Source organism: Vigna angularis, chromosome 2 (assembly GCF_016808095.1).
Source record: "Vigna angularis cultivar LongXiaoDou No.4 chromosome 2, ASM1680809v1, whole genome shotgun sequence".
Lineage (NCBI taxonomy): Eukaryota > Viridiplantae > Streptophyta > Magnoliopsida > Fabales > Fabaceae > Vigna > Vigna angularis.
This window is the reverse complement of record NC_068971.1, coordinates 41,228,506-41,247,426: the sequence shown is the minus strand read 5'-3', so window position 1 is coordinate 41,247,426 and position 18,921 is coordinate 41,228,506. Positions and strand designations below refer to the sequence as shown.

The 18,921-nt window shown below is 41.3% G+C and overlaps 1 protein-coding gene across 1 annotated transcript; it reads right to left on the bottom strand.

Moving 5' to 3' along the window:
• Window positions 1-9,770: 9,770 nt before the first annotated feature.
• LOC108336921 (uncharacterized) lies at window positions 9,771-16,931 on the bottom strand. Its single transcript, XM_052872632.1, has 2 exons — window positions 13,411-16,931; window positions 9,771-13,223 (listed from the first exon to the last, which is right to left on the bottom strand). Exons 1-2 carry the CDS (start codon window positions 16,929-16,931, stop codon window positions 9,779-9,781), a joined length of 6,966 nt encoding a protein of 2,321 aa, XP_052728592.1. The 3' UTR covers window positions 9,771-9,778.
• Between the last annotated feature and the right edge of the window lie 1,990 nt (window positions 16,932-18,921).

Below are 18,921 nucleotides of genomic sequence, written 5' to 3'. Positions count from 1 at the left end.
GTTGTCACTACCAAAAGGAAAATTTCTTCAATCCTAGAGTGTAATGTGACTACTACAAAAGACAAATCATTTCCAATAGAAGCATGACACATGACACACACTTTACACTTGGTTTGGGTGTCTAGTTTAAGAAAAACCCTATACTAATTACGCTTTAATACAAACTTAAGAAAACTCTAATAAATGGCCAAATACATGACCTTAAATCCTATGCTACTCCTTCATCTTCCATGATGATCAAAGTGAAGCAAAACTTTATTTTTTCTTCTAATAATGGTTCTTCTTGTAAGAACTTAATCATACTTATAGTGATAAGACCTACGATTATGAGTTTTCCATTACTTATATTCTAATTTTTTAATATATTTTTTTTACCTTTAACTCAAACTTCTAGCAACTTGAAAAATACACATTATGATTGTTGAAAAAAAAATTGTTTATATTGAAAATTAATTACCCATAGGTATGGAGATCTGTGAAATTATTGCATTATCAATCACCAAAACCATGAAAAGAAGGGAAGAACGTTGTTGACAACAAGCTCCCAAAGAAAATTATGAGAACCTCCTTATCAAAACAAAGCATTAATTATATCTAAATGAGTATTTTTAATATTTCATTTCCATCATTTTCTATAAATCAAGCCTTTACCAAAACTTAGTCACAATATTTCAATTATCTCACGAAATATTATCCTTTTAGAACTAATATTATGTCCCTCCATAATGTTCTTGCATTACTTTAATTATGACACTCTATCACACTAAAGATTGCACCACATGTTCCCTTGTCAACTCAAAGCCTAGTCATAAGAGAAGAATAAAAGATAAACGAAAACGTAATGTAGGATTTGGGGTTGCATAAATTTAATTTTTCAATTCTTTACAAAAGAATGTCCTTTAACTCTATGCAAATAAATTGAATCATGAAAAAGCTTTTAACTTACGACCACTCAGTTTGAAGAGAAGAATAATAGAAGTAATAGTGACGTAGGCCACAGTGTGTGCATGTTATTGAAGATGATTTTAGTGGAGGGTCCTTCTATAAAGCATGCGCTGCCATAACCTTATAACTCAATTATTGTTCTAAATGGATTTCAGCCATAACTCAGGGTCCCAGCTGCAGCAACATTTCAATGCCCGCATGAGGACATCATATGATCCTTAGTCAATGTGTTACATTCTTATAACAGCCTAAATTTATGTTCTTCTGCTATGTCTAGCTTCTCTTTATAACAAAATGGATATTGATGTCGGTGCCACCATGATTACATGCATTTTTCTATGTTACCCAAAATAGTAGTCAAGCAATAATAATGCTGACAAACGGAATCAAATCCATATTCATCAAGTCAACGCACACGCATAACTCACAGTGCAATGTATGTTTGTATGAAAAATAAATTTAAAACAGAGAAAAGTAACTTGGTTTGGATGATAAAAATATTTAGCATCCCCGTATAAAATGGCGTGAAACAGATATGAAATATATATATACAGTGTTAAACGTATAGAAACAGTGTTTAACAATGATGAGAATTGAACGTAATTAACTTGGGGGTGATAAGTTATACATGCAGTGCAGAAACTGATCAAACGCGGTTACACTTCGAATGCTTATATATGTATTAACCTGCAGCGAGTATTATATTACTTTCATATTAACATTCAATGTGATCAAAATAATAAAAATATAATTAGATAATAATCCTTATTATAATGTGAACTAGGTTTTTGAGATTATATTGTTAGGATAAAAGAAAGTCTTATATAGGCAATAAAACAAAATATATGAATATGAATTTATATACAAAATATTTTTTTAATAAGAGATTTTTTAAAGTAATACTAAAAAAAAATTCATGAAGATTTGATTTAAAATGAAAAATATATTACCATTATATATATGTATGTATGTATTTATTTACTCACATTCTAAAATATGTCTTTACATGATATTAATATGGTTTTATATAGGTTAAGAATCTTTTGAAAAAGTGATACATGCAGTCAAATATTGATTTTAAATTCATTTAAATAAATAAAATAAGATGGGATGTGAAAACTTTTTTTTTCTTTATAAAAGTATATTCGTTTTAGAAAAATTGATGAAATTAGTCATTTTTATATATTAATGGGTTAAGTGTTCTTTTGAAAAAGTGATACATGCAGTCAAATATTGATTTCAAATTCATTTAAATAAATAAAATAAGATGGGATGTGAAACGTTTTTTTTTCTTTTATAAAAGTATATTCGTTTTAGAAAAAGTGATGAAATTAGTCATTTTTCACCCCTTACGAAATTAACATGTTGATTTGAATTTCCATAAGACATAAAATCCTAATTTTTTAGTATATTAAAACTATGTCGTAAAGTCGTTATTTATTTGATGAATTTATCTAATCTAATTTTTTTATTATATTACGATTTTCATGACGTTGTTGTTGTGAAATCTGATGTTGTTACCATAGACATCTTTAGTGTGCCTAGATAAAACTTAAAGTCATCACTCATTGGACAACTTCTTTTTCATCCTCAACTATAGGCTTAAAGTCGTTTTTCACTTTATGTTTCCACCTTTGTTAAACTCTTTATTGACTTGACTTCTTTTATGCAAGGCCACATGAGTCATGTCATATGTAACAACTTGCATTGGATTCTACTGGTTTTATCTTCTTCACTTATTAAAACTTCTTACTGATTCCTTCATTGTACCTTTAAATTGTTTCTTTGAATTATGGAAATGACAAGATAAAAACTATTATTTACGATTATATATTTTAGATTACTAGATGTTTTAGATATTTTATATTTATTTTTTATTTTCAGTTATTTATTTTTTGTTGTTTTATTGTTATTTTTTAGTTTGTATTTTAGGTTTAACTATTTTCTTCATTAAACAAACTATTTTATGTGTATTTTTTATACAAAGGAGATTGTCGCAACCGGAATCGCGACGAGACGACGATCCAAAAAGAAACGGGTTTGGAAAAGAGATTTGGAGTCGCCACCATAGTTTATTCTGGAAAACTACGGAAAAACCATAAGATAATAAGACACGGTCCACGAAAACCAGATTTTGGGTTCGGGAGTCGGTTACGTGTAGGGAAGGTATTAGCACCCTACAACGCCTGCCCGAAGGCAGTACCTTTAACTAAATGCACGAATATGATGTGGTTTTCAAAATGTTTAACTAGTCCCTAAAATAAAATTCTAAATCAAACAAAATATATTTTTTAGTTTTTCGGGCCCGACAAGGATTGACCTTGCTCCTACGTATTCTCATTCAAAATGAGAAATCAGGGTTACGTAGTTCTTTTTGAAACTGTTTGAGAAATTTGTTTGGAAATTGTTTGAAAATTTGTTTTGAAATGATTTTGGATTTTTGGGAAGTGAACCTGACAAGGACTAGCCTTGCTCCTACGTATCTCCACTCTTGATGGAGAATCAAGGATCACGTAGTTCTGGCAAGGCTATATTGTTTGCTGTTCGAAATTGTTGATGTTTTTAGTTTTTGAAGATTTTATATGTTTTTGGTATTTTTATTTAAGAAAGATAAAAGGTTCTTAGCACAAGGACGATGCGAGCGATCACACGTGTGCTTAACCTTTAAAACATATTTTTGTAATTTTTATTTATAGAAAAGAAAAAGGTTCTAGCACAAGGACGATGCGAACGATCACACGTGTGCTTAACCTTTAAAACATTATTTTTCGTAATTTTTATTTATAGAAAAGAAAAAGGTTTTAGCACAAGGACGATGCGAACGATCACACGTGTGCTTAACCTTTTAAAACGTATTTTTTGTGTTTTTTTATTTTTGTAAAAGGAAAGGAAAAGATTTTCAGCACAAGGCCTACGCGAGCGGTCGCACGTGTGCTTAAACCTTTTCAAAATATTTTTGTAATTTTTATTTATGAAAGAGAAAAGGTTTTTGGCACAAGGACGATGCGAGCGATCACACGTGTGCCTAACCTTTAAAACGTATTTTTGTAATTATATATAAATATTTTATTTTTAAAACAAATAGATATTTAGAATAAATAAATAAAATAAAACCAAATAAAAACAATAAAAACAATAACAACAATAGAAATGATAAAATAAAAACAAAACTGGGGGTGCACAAATGCGCAACGGGGGTGCAGAACAAAAGTGGGTGTGAATGGGAAGTGGGGGTGCGAATAAAGTTTGTTTTTAGTTTTATTATTATTTTTTTTTTACCCAGCCCAAAATCCCTTCAGCACATTAGGGTTCATTTCCCTTCTCTTCATTCTTCCATCTCACACAAACACGGTCAGATCTTTCTTCCCCCAGCCAACCGACGAGGAGCGTCATCTCCGCACGCTGCCGCCTCCGCCAGACCGGCCACTGCGGGTCACCGTCAGTCCGTGGCCGGTTCACCCGCACCGCTGCGCGTCGCTGCCGAGCCGTCGGGCCGCAGCCATCGCGACCCAGCCACCGCCGATTTGCCTCTGCGTCGCGTTTGCCAAACTGGTCGCCGGCCGTCACTGGGGCTCTTTCCCTTTCTCGCGTGCTCTCTCCGGATCCAGCCCCACCGTCATTATCAACAGGATCCAGATGGCCGCGACTGGGGCTCTTTTTCGCGTGCGGCCCAACTTCACCGTTGCTGCTCGCCGGAGCTCGTCTCTTCCCCGGCGTCCTCACTACCCTTTTCCCATTTTCTTGTTTATTGATTGGATTGGCTGTTTTGCTGGGATTGAAAATTACTAGTGTGTCGGGTGCGTATGATTGTGAGGGATATCAATTTGCAGGTTGAAGAGATGAATTTAAAATTGAACTTGAAGTTGGAATATGGAAATGGGTGATAGTGTGAAGGTTGTGGTATCTGGGTTTGAAGATCAAGGATTGGAGATGATGGGAGAAAATGAAAAGGGCGTGAGGTCAGGATGAAGAAGCAGAGGGAATCAGTGCCCCTGGGCCGCTGGAGGTGATCATGGGTGTGGTTCAGAGGTGTTTTAGATGAAAATGGTGAAGTTGGTTGTGGGGTAGATTGGAGGTTGGGTGATCGCGAGTGTTAGAGATCGGGTGTTGGAAGCGAAAATCGACGGTGTTTGGTAATAATCATCGTATACAAACATCCACAGCACAAAGAATATATGCAACAAAGAACATATACAACGGCAACTACACGCGAACGTAGCAACAACACAACAGAGACATGTTCAAGGTCAATTAACCAAACTCAGCGCGACATGGGGTGGAAGGCAATACTTACCTCTTGAAGCTTGGTTCACTCTTTGCCTGCCTCGCGCGTCCGACTTCTCTTTCCTCTCTTTGATTAATTTCCTTTTTCCAACGAGTTGCTCCCTCCCTCTTTGCTGCCGTGTCCCTTCTGAATCTTTGGCTTCCTCTCTCTGGTGCCAATGGAGATATGGACGTTGGCTGTGAGGTCAAGATGTTGGGTATGGTGATGGTCGTTGGCCGTATCTATTGGTTATTGGAAATAGGTGAAGATGAGGTGGTTATTCGTGAGAGGAATCCAAGGTTGGGGTTGATGTGGCTACGGTGGAGGGGAGTTTTCGGGTGTTTGAGATGGTGGCTTGCGAGGGAGGAGAAAAAGGTTGGAGTCTCTCTTCTGCCGAATCAGTGAATCAGGATCTTCGTTTTCTTTTGTGTCCTCCCCCCTTCAATCCGTGGAGTCCCCCAAATGGTTCTGGTGGTAGTGGTCCCAGGTTCTCCTTCCAAAGAAGAAAAGCCCAAGATAATGGGTTTCCTCGTGTTCCCCCAGAATGTTCCCGTGAATGTCTTCCCAAGAATGTTCCTTCTCTTGAATGGCGTAAAAGAACACTTTGCAGCTCCAGATGGCCACCCGTGGCAGACAACCGAGAAAGTGAAAGCGTCAGAGAAACCCATACAGCCCGAACGCTCAAAACTCAGTTCCCAAAATGAGACCGAACGTTCACAAGGAAAGACTGAGCATACCGAACGCTCGCAAGCTAAACCACTATTCGGACGATCGGCAAATAGGGAAAATGAGCGCCCGTTCTCATTGGTAAAAAACGAACGACATTCAAAACTATGTGGACGAGCGGTACAACAGTGATAGGACGAGCGCTCCAAACCGAGGACGAACGTATACTATTTGGACGAGCGTCGCGGTACAAGAACGAACGTCCAGAAGAAAGATCGAACGAACGCTTTAATATTTGGACGAGCGTCCCAATAGCCCAAGTGCCGAATGCTCGGTCAAAACATAAAACGAACGAACCCTCTAAAACATTGAAACACACGGACCGAACATTCACAAACCAAAAACGAACGTCCAGAAACCAAGAACGAACGTATATCAGAAGATAGAACGTTCAAAGAACGCTTTACTATTTGGACGAGCGTCGCAACAGTGATAAGACGAGCGATCGCACAGAGCGAACGACGAAACCGAACGCCAGAGGACGAATGTTTGAAAGTTGGAACCATCAGGACGAACGATTAAGACGCTCCTTACGAGTGAGAACGAGCGGCAGAGGATGGGGACGCCACCCATGCCGAACGCTCGTTAAGACAAAATACCGAACGCTCAAAACACGCTTTACTATTTGGACGAGCGTCCAAAAACTCCAACTGCCGAACGCTCGCTCAAAACAAAAACGAACGAACGCTCAAATTATGAACGAACGCTCTACTATTTGGACGAGCGTCGCGATTCTCCAAATGCCGAACGCTCGCTCAAAATGAGAACGAACGAACGCTCAGATTATATGAACGAACGCTCTACCATTTGGACGAACGTCGCAACAGTGATAAGACGAGCGCTCGAAACCGAGGACGAACGTCCTCAATAAACAGTATGACCGAACGCTCTTTCTTCTTTCCCCCCTTTTATTTTTATTATTATTATTATTTTTTTTTATTTTTTTTTTATTATATTTTTTGCAAATAAATTTTATTAATCTACCCGGACGAAATTGAGTGTTGACAGCTGCCCCTCTTTACTTAGATTTTACTAGATCATATGACAAACAGAGTTTTCATATTATCAAAGTAAAAGATAAGTAAAGATAAAAACACTAATTTCGTTCGGGTTTCAAGATAAAGAAAAAAAACAAGCGGGGAATAAAACAAATGAACAAAGTTGAGAGCAATGAGGTGTGACAACCTCGTGGACGGTGTGCCCACCCCATGGGTGGTGAGTGAAAAATCCGAATTTGATCGGGTCCGACCATTGCCCTGCAGATGGTTGTTTTGAAAATTTTGGACTGACCATTGCCAATGCAGAGGGTCATTTTGAAAAGTTTGAAATTTGGACCGACCATTGCCATGCAGAGGGCCGTTTGAAAAAGTAAAAATTTGGACTGACCATTGCCAAGCAGAGGGTCATTTGGAAAGTTTGAAATGTGGATCGACCATTGCCATGCAGAGGGTCGTTTGAAAAAGTAAAAATTTGGACTGACCATTGCCGAGCAGAGGGTCATTTTGAAAAGTTTGAAATTTGGACCGACCATTGCCATGCAGAGGGTCGTTTGAAAAAGTAAAAATTTGGACTGACCATTGCCAAGCAGAGGGTCATTTGGAAAGTTTGAAATGGGGATCGACCATTGCCATGCAGAGGGTCGTTTGAAAAAGTAAAAATTTGGACTGACCATTGCCAAGCAAAGGGTCATTTGGGAAAATTTGGACTGACCATTGCCATGCAGAGGGTCATTTGAAAAAAATTGGACTGACCATTGCCATGCAGATGGTCGTTTTTGAAAAATTGGACTGACCATTGCCATGCAGAGGGTCATTAAAATCTGGACTTGACCATTGCCACGCAGAGGGTCATTTGAAAAATTAAAATTTGGACTGACCATTTCCATGCAGAGGGTCATTTGGAAAATTTGGACTGACCATTGTCATGCAAATGGTCGTTTGAAAAATTTGGACTGACCATTGCCATGCAGAGGGTCGTTTTGAAAAAATTGGACTGAAATCGTTGTACTATCCTTTTGAGAAATTCTCTTGTGCGTTAAGGATTTTCGAAAAATACCTTGCTTATTACGAAATGCATGATGTAATGTCATGAGGGTGCATGAATGCATGAACACACGCATCCTTCTTTTCCTGTTCCTCTCTTTTTTTCTTTCTTTTTTTTTTTTAGCACCCTTCTCTTAATTAGACTGCCCATGTTTGGAACTCGTTGTCAAACATCGTCATCAAACTTGATGTACGTTCAAAACGTAACCATAGAGAAAATGGCAAGAGACTGTGAGCCCTCTAATGAGAAAGAGGAAGGTGTGACCATGAGTTCAAATTCTCTTTATCGCTTCCTGCAATCCAATTGGGCTTGAACCCGGGAAGGTGAGGAGAAATATGGACAAGAAGTAGATAGCTGAATGATTGTATGTGGAGCTAACATTTGTGTTCTCCTTACCTAGGGAGGTATGGTTAGCGTGGAAATGTGTAAGGCCCCCAAGACTGCCCCAACTTTGCTGTGTAGGCGAAAAGGTTTGGGTAGGAAGGACTGCCCCAATTGGTTTGATTTTCTTTCGTATGCTGCTGGCCGGCTGGCAAAGAGATCCCTTCTTCCTGAGACATTACTTTTTTTCATTTTCAATTTTTGGACAAATTGCAAGTCATCACACATTATCGCAAAATTAAGCTTTATGAAAATTTGAGCAAACATTATTCAATCCGTGTGGACTTTATTTGGCTTGTAATGTGGCTAGGGCTAGAAGGTATCAAAAGAAAGGGTTAAAGGTCCAAATGAATGCTTATCAGATACATTTTTTTGAAACAAGGGTTGTCATCTAGCATTGTGTCAACTATTTGACATTTTGAGCACTTTGCTTTTTTTTTTTTTTTTTTTTTTTTTTTTTTTTTTGAACTCCATTTTTTCATTTTTTTTTTCATCACTTTGTGATTTTTTGTCCCTTTTTTTTTTTTTTTTTTTTTCTTTGTTCACTCTTCTTGATGAAATTTCTTCGTTTAGTCATTGAGTACTCTTCATTTGCATCATGAGTTGACTCCTACCTGATGACAACCCCTGCTTGGGGATAATTTTGAAAAGGATTTATCTTTGGCTCAAACAGGGTAACAATGGATTTATTAGTGTGTTTTTTTTGGATAAAGAAAGGAGGCCACACATCATTTTGAACTCTGATTGCTTTATTTTCAAAAGGTTAATTCTACGATTGGGTGACCTCAGCATGAGTCCTTTTTGAAAGTTCTTTTGTTTGTCTCAAGGGATTTGAGGATCACCCTACTAGTGCAAGTGAGGAAAATTTTGGCCAGGCCAACCTGCCCCCAGTGTTATATTCACGACAATCCTTTATTTTGAAGGGAAATGAAAAATGTTATGGGCTCAATGCGATATGAAAGAGGATGCTTTAACGAGAAATGAATACAAGTCGCCCCGGAAACCCTAAATCAGGAGAAGACCCCACATCTTTGCCATTTCAAGTTTTTTTTTTTTTTTTTTTTTTTTTTTTTTTTTTTAGAACGTACTATGTCCTAGACACCTTAATTGACAACGAATTCAACATCTGCATTTTTATTCTCTCTCTTTTTTTTTAGTCTTCCACGACATCCCTCATGAACGAGCTTGTGCCAACCGAAAATACCCGCGATGCCTTTACTCATGTGTGCTTAATTATCATTTCTTTTATTTTCCCTTATTTACCTAAAAGCTCAGCGCGACATGCAATATTTCAATAAGCGTGCGAACAAAAAAATGAATGAAACCGTGCAGTATTTATTGAATGAAATAACACAGAGTACAACGAACTGTAAAGATCATGTCAATATCCCTTAACAGCATTCCCCCATCACGGAATCATCATGCGTAAAACTTTTTGACCGCATCCGAATTAACCGGTAATGGTAACTCCTCTCCATCCATCCTCGTGAGAATTAGTGCCCCGCCAGAGAATGCTTTCTTCACTACGAATGGCCCTTCATAATTCGGGGTCCACTTGCCTCTATGATCCTTTTGTACAGGCGAGATCTTCTTCAACACCAGCTCGCCTTCGTGGAATTCTCTTGGATGCACCCTCTTGTCAAATGCGTTTTTTATTCTCCTTTGGTACAATTGTCCACGACACACTGCCGTTAACCTTTTTTCTGCGATGAAATTGAGCTGATCAAATCGAGCTTGAACCCACTCAGCTTCCTCTAGTTGGGTTTCCATCAACACTCGTAAGGATGGAATTTCCACCTCAAACGGAAGTACTGCTTCCATCCCATACACAAGCGAGAAAGGTGTTGCCCCAGTTGATGTTCGTACCGATGTGCGATATCCATGTAGAGCGAAAGGAAGCATTTCGTGCCAATCTTTATAGGTGACCACCATCTTTTGTACAATTTTCTTAATATTCTTATTGGCAGCCTCTACCGCCCCATTCATCTTTGGACGGTAAGGAGAAGAATTGTGATGATGAATCTTGAATTCCTCACATAACTCTGTCATCATCTGGTTGTTCAGGTTAGTGGCATTATCAGTGATAATTCTGTTAGGGAGCCCGTATCTACAGATCAACTCCCTTTTTATGAATCTGGTCACCACCTTTCTAGTCACGTTTGCATAAGAAGCAGCCTCCACCCATTTGGTGAAGTAATCGATCGCGACTAGTATGAAACGATGTCCATTTGACGCCTTCGGCTCTATAGCTCCGATGACATCTATCCCCCACATCGAAAACGGCCATGGTGCAGACAACACGTTCAGAGTAGTGGGTGGCACATTGATATTATCCGCATACTTCTGACATTTCTCACACTTTCTCACATGTGTGCAACAATCGCTTTCCATGGTCAGCCAAAAATAACCAGCTCTCAATATCTTCCTGGCCATCGAGTGCCCGTTCATGTGGGTGCCAAAAGTACCCTCGTGCACTTCTCTCAATATCAGCTCAGCCTCCTTTGCATCCACGCATCTGAGGAGGACCATGTCGTGATTTCTCTTGTATAAAATATCCCCACTCAAGATAAAATTGCCAGCCAATCTCCTTAGCGACCTCTTATCGTTTTCAGACACCTTCTCAGGGTATTCTCGTGTCTTAAGATAATGCTTGATATCAAAATACCAAGGCTTACCATCTAATTCCTCCTCGATGAAATGACAATATGCTGGCTCTACATGACTTTTCATTTTAATCATTGGTAAGTTTGCATCTTGGTCAACTTCAAACATTGACGACAAGGTAGCCAAGGCGTCTGCCAATTGATTTTCTTCTCGAGGTATATGGTTAAACGTGATGGAATCGAAATACTCCATTAATCCACTGATGTAAACCTGGTAGGGAATTAATTTTGTATCCCTAGTCTCCCATTCTCCCTTCAACTGGTGGATGACCAAAGCTGAATCTCCGTATACATCTAGAACTCTTGCCTTAGATTCGATTGCCGCCCGAATACCCATAGCACAAGCCTCATATTCTGCAATGTTATTCGTACAATTAAAACACAACCTTGCTGTCATCGGTATATACTGCTTTCGTGGAGAAACAAGCACTGCCCCTATTCCATGTCCCATCACATTCGAGGCTCCGTCGAATAATACTGTCCATGCTTTTTCGTCTCGGTCTTCTTTGTTCTCTTCTAGTAGAGCCATGATGTCTTCATCGGGAAATTCAGGTTGCATTGGTTGATAATCACTAATGGGTTGATGAGCCAGATATTCTGCTAGAGCACTACCCTTGATGGATTTCTGAGTAACATATACGATGTCATACTCTGACAATAGCATCTGCCACCGAGCTATCCTTCCAGTGAGAGCAGGCTTTTCAAAAATAAACTTGATAGGATCCATCTTGGATATCAACCATGTAGAGTGACTCAACATGTATTGCCTTAGGCGATGAGCAGCCCATGCCAATGCACAACAAGTTCGCTCTAACGATGAATATCGTTGTTCACACTCTGTGAATTTCTTGCTCAAGTAATATATTGCATGCTCCCTTTTTCCAACTTCATCATGTTGACCCAATACGCAACCCATTGACCTTTCCAATACAGTTAAGTACAAAATGAGTGGTCTTCCTGGCTTTGGTGGGCGTAGTACGGGAGGGTTCCGTAAGTATTGTTTGACTCTCTCGAAAGCGGCCTGACAATCCTCATTCCACACCACAGCTTGATCCTTCCGTAACAACTTGAACAATGGTTCACAAGTAGCAGTTAATTGGGAGATGAATCTAGCAATGTAATTCAATCTACCCAAAAACCCTCGAACCTCCTTTTCTGTCCTGGGCGCCGGCATTTCCGTTATTGCTCTTACTTTGTCAGGATCAACTTCTATCCCTCTTTGGCTGACGATAAAGCCCAACAATTTTCCAGACTTTACTCCAAACGTACATTTGGCCGGGTTTAACCTCAGTTTGTACTTTCTCAATCTCTCGAATAACTTTCTTAAGTTGAGGACGTGTTCTTCTTCCGATTCAGACTTTGCAATCATGTCATCCACATAAACTTCGATCTCCTTGTGCATCATATCATGGAAAAGTGCCACCATCGCCCTTTGATATGTTGCCCCGGCGTTCTTGAGCCCGAAAGACATCACCTTATAACAAAAGGTTCCCCACAAAGTGATGAAGGTCGTCTTTTCCATGTCCTCAGGCGCCATCTTAATCTGATTATACCCCGAGAAACCATCCATGAATGAAAACAGCGAGTACTTGGCTGTATTGTCAACTAAAGTGTCGATGTGTGGTAACGGGAAATTATCCTTCGGACTTGCACGATTCAAATCACGATAGTCGACGCACATTCGAACTTTCCCATCTTTCTTAGGCACCGGTACAATATTCGCCACCCATTGTGGGTATTTCGCCACAGCCAGAAATCCTGCGTCGAATTGCTTCTGTACCTCTTCCTTAATTTTCAATGACATTTCTGGTTTCATTCTTCTTAGTCTTTGCTTGACCGGAAGGCATTCCTGCTTAAGTGGGAGCTTATGTTGCACAATATCGGTATCCAACCCTGGCATGTCATTGTAAGACCAAGCGAACACATCCTTAAATTCCCTTAGTAGGGCTCGCAGCCCTTCCCTCACTTCCTTTTTCATGCCAGTGCCGATTTTTACTTCCTTTATCTCTCCTTCCTCTCCCAAGTTGAGCTCTTCAACATCCTCCTGATGGGGTTTTATCTCTTTAGACTCTTGTTCCACTAATCTCAAGAGCTCTGGAGAGGGTTCCGGATCATATTCGTAATCATCTTCCGTATTATCGACAGGGTGCTCAAAATTAGGAATATCGACATTGTTATTTTCGAAAATTTCATTGTCATATCTGCATTATTTGAATTTATGAAAAAGAGAATAAATAAAAGGGAGAACCAATGACGAATGCAAAATGATGATAAAACACAAACAAACACAATTTGATTATCACGCTGAGCATAAGAACTAAACGTCAACCCGTACGTCTTGAATCCTAAAGCCCCGGGTGAAGCTATAGGATTAATTAAAACTATTACATTTCATTCATATTAAGCATCACGGGTAGACTCAGAGTTTCCCAATTGTTGAGTGGTGCAGCTGGGGAGCAAGCCCGCACGAAACTTGAGCATTCAGAGCTATCTTCATCCTCCACGGCGGCTATATGGCCCGCGTTGATCCATCCAGCACTACGAAAGCTCTCCTTGATGTCACGAATACCAATCTTTTCCACCTGAGGTTCACGCCTTTCTACACGAGCTAGACCGCGCTCTCTCCTTTCTTCCATCAGCCTTCGTTTGTCCTCTTTGTTGGGCTTGTAACCTAGACCGTATCGGTTTCTATTCTCAACGACCTTTAGGGGGAAAGTTCGCCCCTGCCCATGCTTGCCTAAACCTCTACCAGGTATATACCCCTCTTTCAGCAAGACCTTGACCATCATGATAGAAGCACGTGACAAATGCGGGCTTACTAGGAATGGTTCCACATAGGCATTTCCCACGATCTCCAATGACTGGAAGGCTGTTTCAAGAGCTTCCTCGGCCACCTCAACATATCGCGTGGACGATGGTCCGCTCACAAGGAGGTCCTCCTCTCCTGATATAATCACCAGCTTATCTCCCATGACGTATTTCAGCTTTTGGTGTAGTGTGGAAGGCACAACTCCTGCGGAATGAATCCACGGGCGACCCAACAAACAACTATAAGCCGGGAGGATATCCATAACTTGAAAGGTCACTTGAAAGACACAAGGACCGACTTGAACAGGCAATTCAATTTCTCCCATCACCACCCTTTTACTGCCATCAAATGCCCTCACAATCATAGAGCTTGGCTTCATATGTATTCCATCACATGGTAGCTTCTCCAATGTCGATTTTGGCATGACATTGAGAGAGGAACCATTGTCCACCAAGACACGCGCTATAACGTGATCTAAACATTTCACTGAGACATGAAGAGCCTTGTTATGACCTTTCCCCTCAGTGGGTATCTCCTCATCAGTAAAGGTGAGGTAATTATTAGCGATGATGTTGCCAACGATGCCCTCAAACTTGTTCAACGAAATACCATGCTCGACATGAGCCTCACTGAGTACTTTCATCAACAACTTTCTGTGAGAGGTAGAATGCATAAGCAATTCTAACAAGGAAATCCGAGCGGGCATGCGATTCAACTGCTCCACTACTTTATACTCACTCTGTTGAATGAATTTTAAAAATTCGCAGGCCTCTTCTTCAGATATTTCTTTCTTTTCTTCCTCGTTAGGGGTCTCCTCTACCTGCGCGCCCTTTCCTTTTAAGACCTCCCTAGCCTTCGCGGTCATTGTTGTTTCATTATTATTGGTCCCCTCTTTTGTCACCATTGGTGACGCGAAGATTCGACCACTTCTCGTCATCCCACCTACGCCTGTTATGTTCTCAACGGCCGAATCTGCGCCTTTTCCCTCATTTAACACACGTGCTTCATACGTCCAAGGGACAGCCTTCTCGCTTTTGTAAGGAAAGGGAGAGGGCGCCCGAATGATGACAGACGGCCTTTCTTCAGTCACTGGCACAGGGGTAGTTCTAGTGAAATGGATCACCAATGGCTCAGGCAAAGTCACGTCGGATTCCCCGCCGATTTGTGCGAACACTTCACCCTCCTTATCCTTGCAGCGTACTTGCATTAAACTTCTATCCAGCAAGTCCTGTAAAATATCTTCAAATTCACCACATTCCTCAATAGAGTGTCCATCGTCTGGATGAAGTGCGCATGTTACATCCTCGTCACAATCGCCTTTTAAAAGGCCCACCTTTATCAACGCCTTAAAGATAAGTTTCCTAGAACTTTGGATTTCATCCGCGTATCTTATCAGCTCATGTTTTTCATTCTCGACGGCATTCGTCGAGGCACTCCCATGCCCAGCAAGCGGATTAGTCTCGACGCTAGGTTTATCTTCTTCAAACTTTAACCACCCCGAGTCGATTAAAGTCTGTACTTTGTGTTTAAAAGCCAGACACCTCTCAGTTGAGTGACCAACACCTCCCCCATGGTAACTACATTTGGCTTCTGCATCATAACCCCTAGGGTACGGAGGTTGCACGGGCTTCATCGGGCAAATGACAACCAAACCCCTTTTGATGAGATGGGGTAACAATTCTGTATAAGTTGTAGGGATAGGGGTGAAATTAACAAATTGGTTCCTTCTCGGGTAAGCGTTTTGGCCCGCATTCTGATTTGGCCCTGCAATTGCCCCAGCCCTCCAAGTATCAGTTGAGGGTAATGGCGGTTGACAATACCCCTGTTGTTGTTGAGGCCTGGCTTGATGAGCAAACGCCGCATTGGCTGCATAAGGGGGTTGCCCCGCATATGGTCGGAAGCTATGAGTGGGAGCTCGACCTCCCCACGCAGGCATTGCCGATGCTGCATGCACATCCCCTTCCTTCTTCTTTCCCACATTGAAATTGGGTTTTTTGTAATTCGCAGTTGCGGGCGAACTGTATGCAATTTTCCCACTTTTAACCCCAATTTCTATCCGTTCCCCTATTATAATGATATCGGCGAAATTAGCAGATACATTCGCGACCATGTGCTCGTAAAATGGCGGCTGGAGAGTGTTCACAAACATTGCCACCACCTCCCTGTCATACAAAGGCGGCTCAACTTGTGCAGCTAACTCTCTCCACCGTTGGGCATATTCCTTGAAAGTTTCGTTGCCCTTCTTTGACATATTTTGCAGCTGCAGTCGATCCGGTGCGATGTGCGTGTTGTATATATATTGCTTTATAAAGGCGTCTGCCAGGTCCGCCCAGCAACGGATTCGAGACGGCTCAAGATGGGTGTACCAGTTCAATGCTACCCCGACCAAACTGTCTTGAAAAAAATGGATGAGTAGCTTATCATCGTAAGCGTACGCAGCCATCTTTCTACAGTACATGGTCAGATGGCTTTTCGGGCATGTATTACCTTTGTATTTCTCGAACTCCGGCGTTTTAAATTTGTGCGGTATCATCACCCCGGGAACCAGGCTCAGTCTTGCAACGTCTCCGAACCCAAAGCTTTCCACTCCTTCTATGGCTCTAAGTCTTTCTTCCAGAAGTTCCAACTTATTTTTAGTTCCAACGAAGCTATCCAATCCCCTAACTGTTGTGGTATGCGGCGCACCCCCGGCTGAAGGATCCTCCTTGACCATTACGTGTGGCACTACAGTTACCCGCGTTCCCTCCACTGCGGTCGACTCATTCGTAGTTATGGGTGCCGAAACTAGGACAGGGCCCTGAGTACCGATGGGCGGTCCACTGATGATTTGGGGGAAAGAGAAAGACGCATCTTCTGCTTCCGAGTAATCTCCCATAGGGGGAGTGTATCCTGGGGGAAGGCCATACATCGGGAACGAAATCGATGGGCTCAAAGCGTTAAGCTTTGGGGGATAAGGGGGGATATTCCCTTCGATTCGTGCTGACGAGGACTCTCCCGCAGTCTTAAGAGATTCTAGAGCAGTAAGGATCTGACCCATCTGGTCCTTCAGCTGACTGATATCGGCTTTGATAACTTCGTGGGCTTCCTCCCAATCTTCCATAATTCTTGAATTGGCCCGGGTTCTGTAGGGATGTCGTGGAAATTTAGCCGTTGTCCCTCACTCGTACTGCTTTATTATTTTAATCGAATTAAATTAGATGAGAATGAGATATGCTAAAGAAAAATATGATGCATGCTAGTGAAGGGTGGAAATCACAGGATCACGATAACATCAATGATGGAAATTAACACAAGTTGGTACCAAACGAACATTTTGCACCTTTCATTTAAAGAAAAATTCAGTTCAATACATTGCCTAAAGGCACAAAATACAATAGTCTCATTTACACATCACCCCTAAGCTCGAACGATGAAAGATTTCATCTCGCCTACCAACCATTTACAATGATTAATAAAAAGTTTGATTTCTTCCGGCGGGTTACAAAAGTGGGTACTAGCTTCAGCGGCCAACACCATCTTGGGGATGTCCTCAATTGCTCTGTTTGCCAACATAGCCAATTGAGAAAAACTCCCCTTCCAGTGCTTCACAGCCTCTTCTTGCTCTGCGATGTGATCTTCCATTCGCTTCACCAACGCCCGATGCCTTCCTTCAAATTCTGTCGACCTCCACCGTTCCTCCTGTTCCTTAATATACTCCTCCATTTGTTTTATAAGAGTTCGATGCTCTTCTTCTGCTTCTGCTAGCTTCCAACGTTCCTTGTTCATATCCGCCTCAAAAGTCATGGCCATTTCCTTCATCTCGTGCCCCGCTCTTTCTACCTGAATCTGCGCTTCTCTTAGCCTTTTCAAGGCCTCTCGTTTATCTCTTTTGGCCTCTTCGTAGAGGCACTTCCACTGTTTTCCCTCTTCTAACGCCGCATTTTTTTCTTTCCTTCTCATGGCCAGCTCTTTGCTTGCGGCTGCAAGATCTTGTTTTAATCGGAATGTGTAATCTCTCTCGGCCTTTTGATTTCTGACAATTTCTTCATAGGCCTGTGCTTGTTCTTCTTTGCCATTCCTCATATCAATAAGATCATTGCGCGCAGTTTGTAATTCCTTTCCTAACCTAGCATTCCTCTCCCTCAATTTTTTTACTTCTTCCTTCAATTCTTTCATCTCTTCACTCTCTAGGTCTCGGGAGGGCTCTTCATTAACCGGCTGATCACTGATTGGCTTGAAAGGCAATTTGACTTCCCTCACCCTCTCCAGGATCCATGTATGATAACTAACTTTGCTGTCCACCACTCCCAGCCTTAGGTCCCTTTCCGCTCGCACAACGCTTTTCCAAGCACTTCTAACTTTCCTCAGTGTCTCAGTGAAGTGTCCATCCTCATAATAGATGAATAGCGTTGTGAGGTAGTCCGGTGAGGGTGCCCCCTTCATGGGATGTCCGAATTGCCTTTGAACCAACACAGGGTTATAATTGATGCAATATCGGGTACCTATGAGGGGTACATTGGGAAAGTTGCCACAATGATAGATAGAGGGCTTAACCGCAAGCCAAGGAAAACGCCACTTTACTTTTCCTCCATTCAAACCGGCAAAGAATTGGGCCCACTCATTTCCCCCTTTGTCTTTAAGCCCCTGGTGTGACGGATCTTCTGACGAACACCTGCCATCAACCGACCCTTTACATACACGCATAGTCATCCATGCATACAGCGCCGGCAAACAACACAGAATTCTCTTCCCTTTCCTCTCATGGCAAAAACTCATGGTCCCGTAGACATCCGCGAGGACTGCAGTCACAGGATTCTCCAATCTCGTCTTTCTCGCCACGAAGACATCTATTGCGGTATAATCCACAAAGTCTTCTATTTTGGGGAATAAAACCACGCCGTATATGGTGAGAGCTAGCACATCCATAAAAGTCTCTCAGTCTTCCTTATCAGCCAGATGGTGTAGGTACTGTTCCAAATATCCTTGTGTCAGTCCACGTACCTGATTCCTTGTTACCATCCTGTCTTCAAGTTCCTTGAGAGGTACTTTCATTATAGCGGCAATGGTAGGGATAGCGGTGTGATGCTCTGAATGCTGGTACGGAGTGGTAC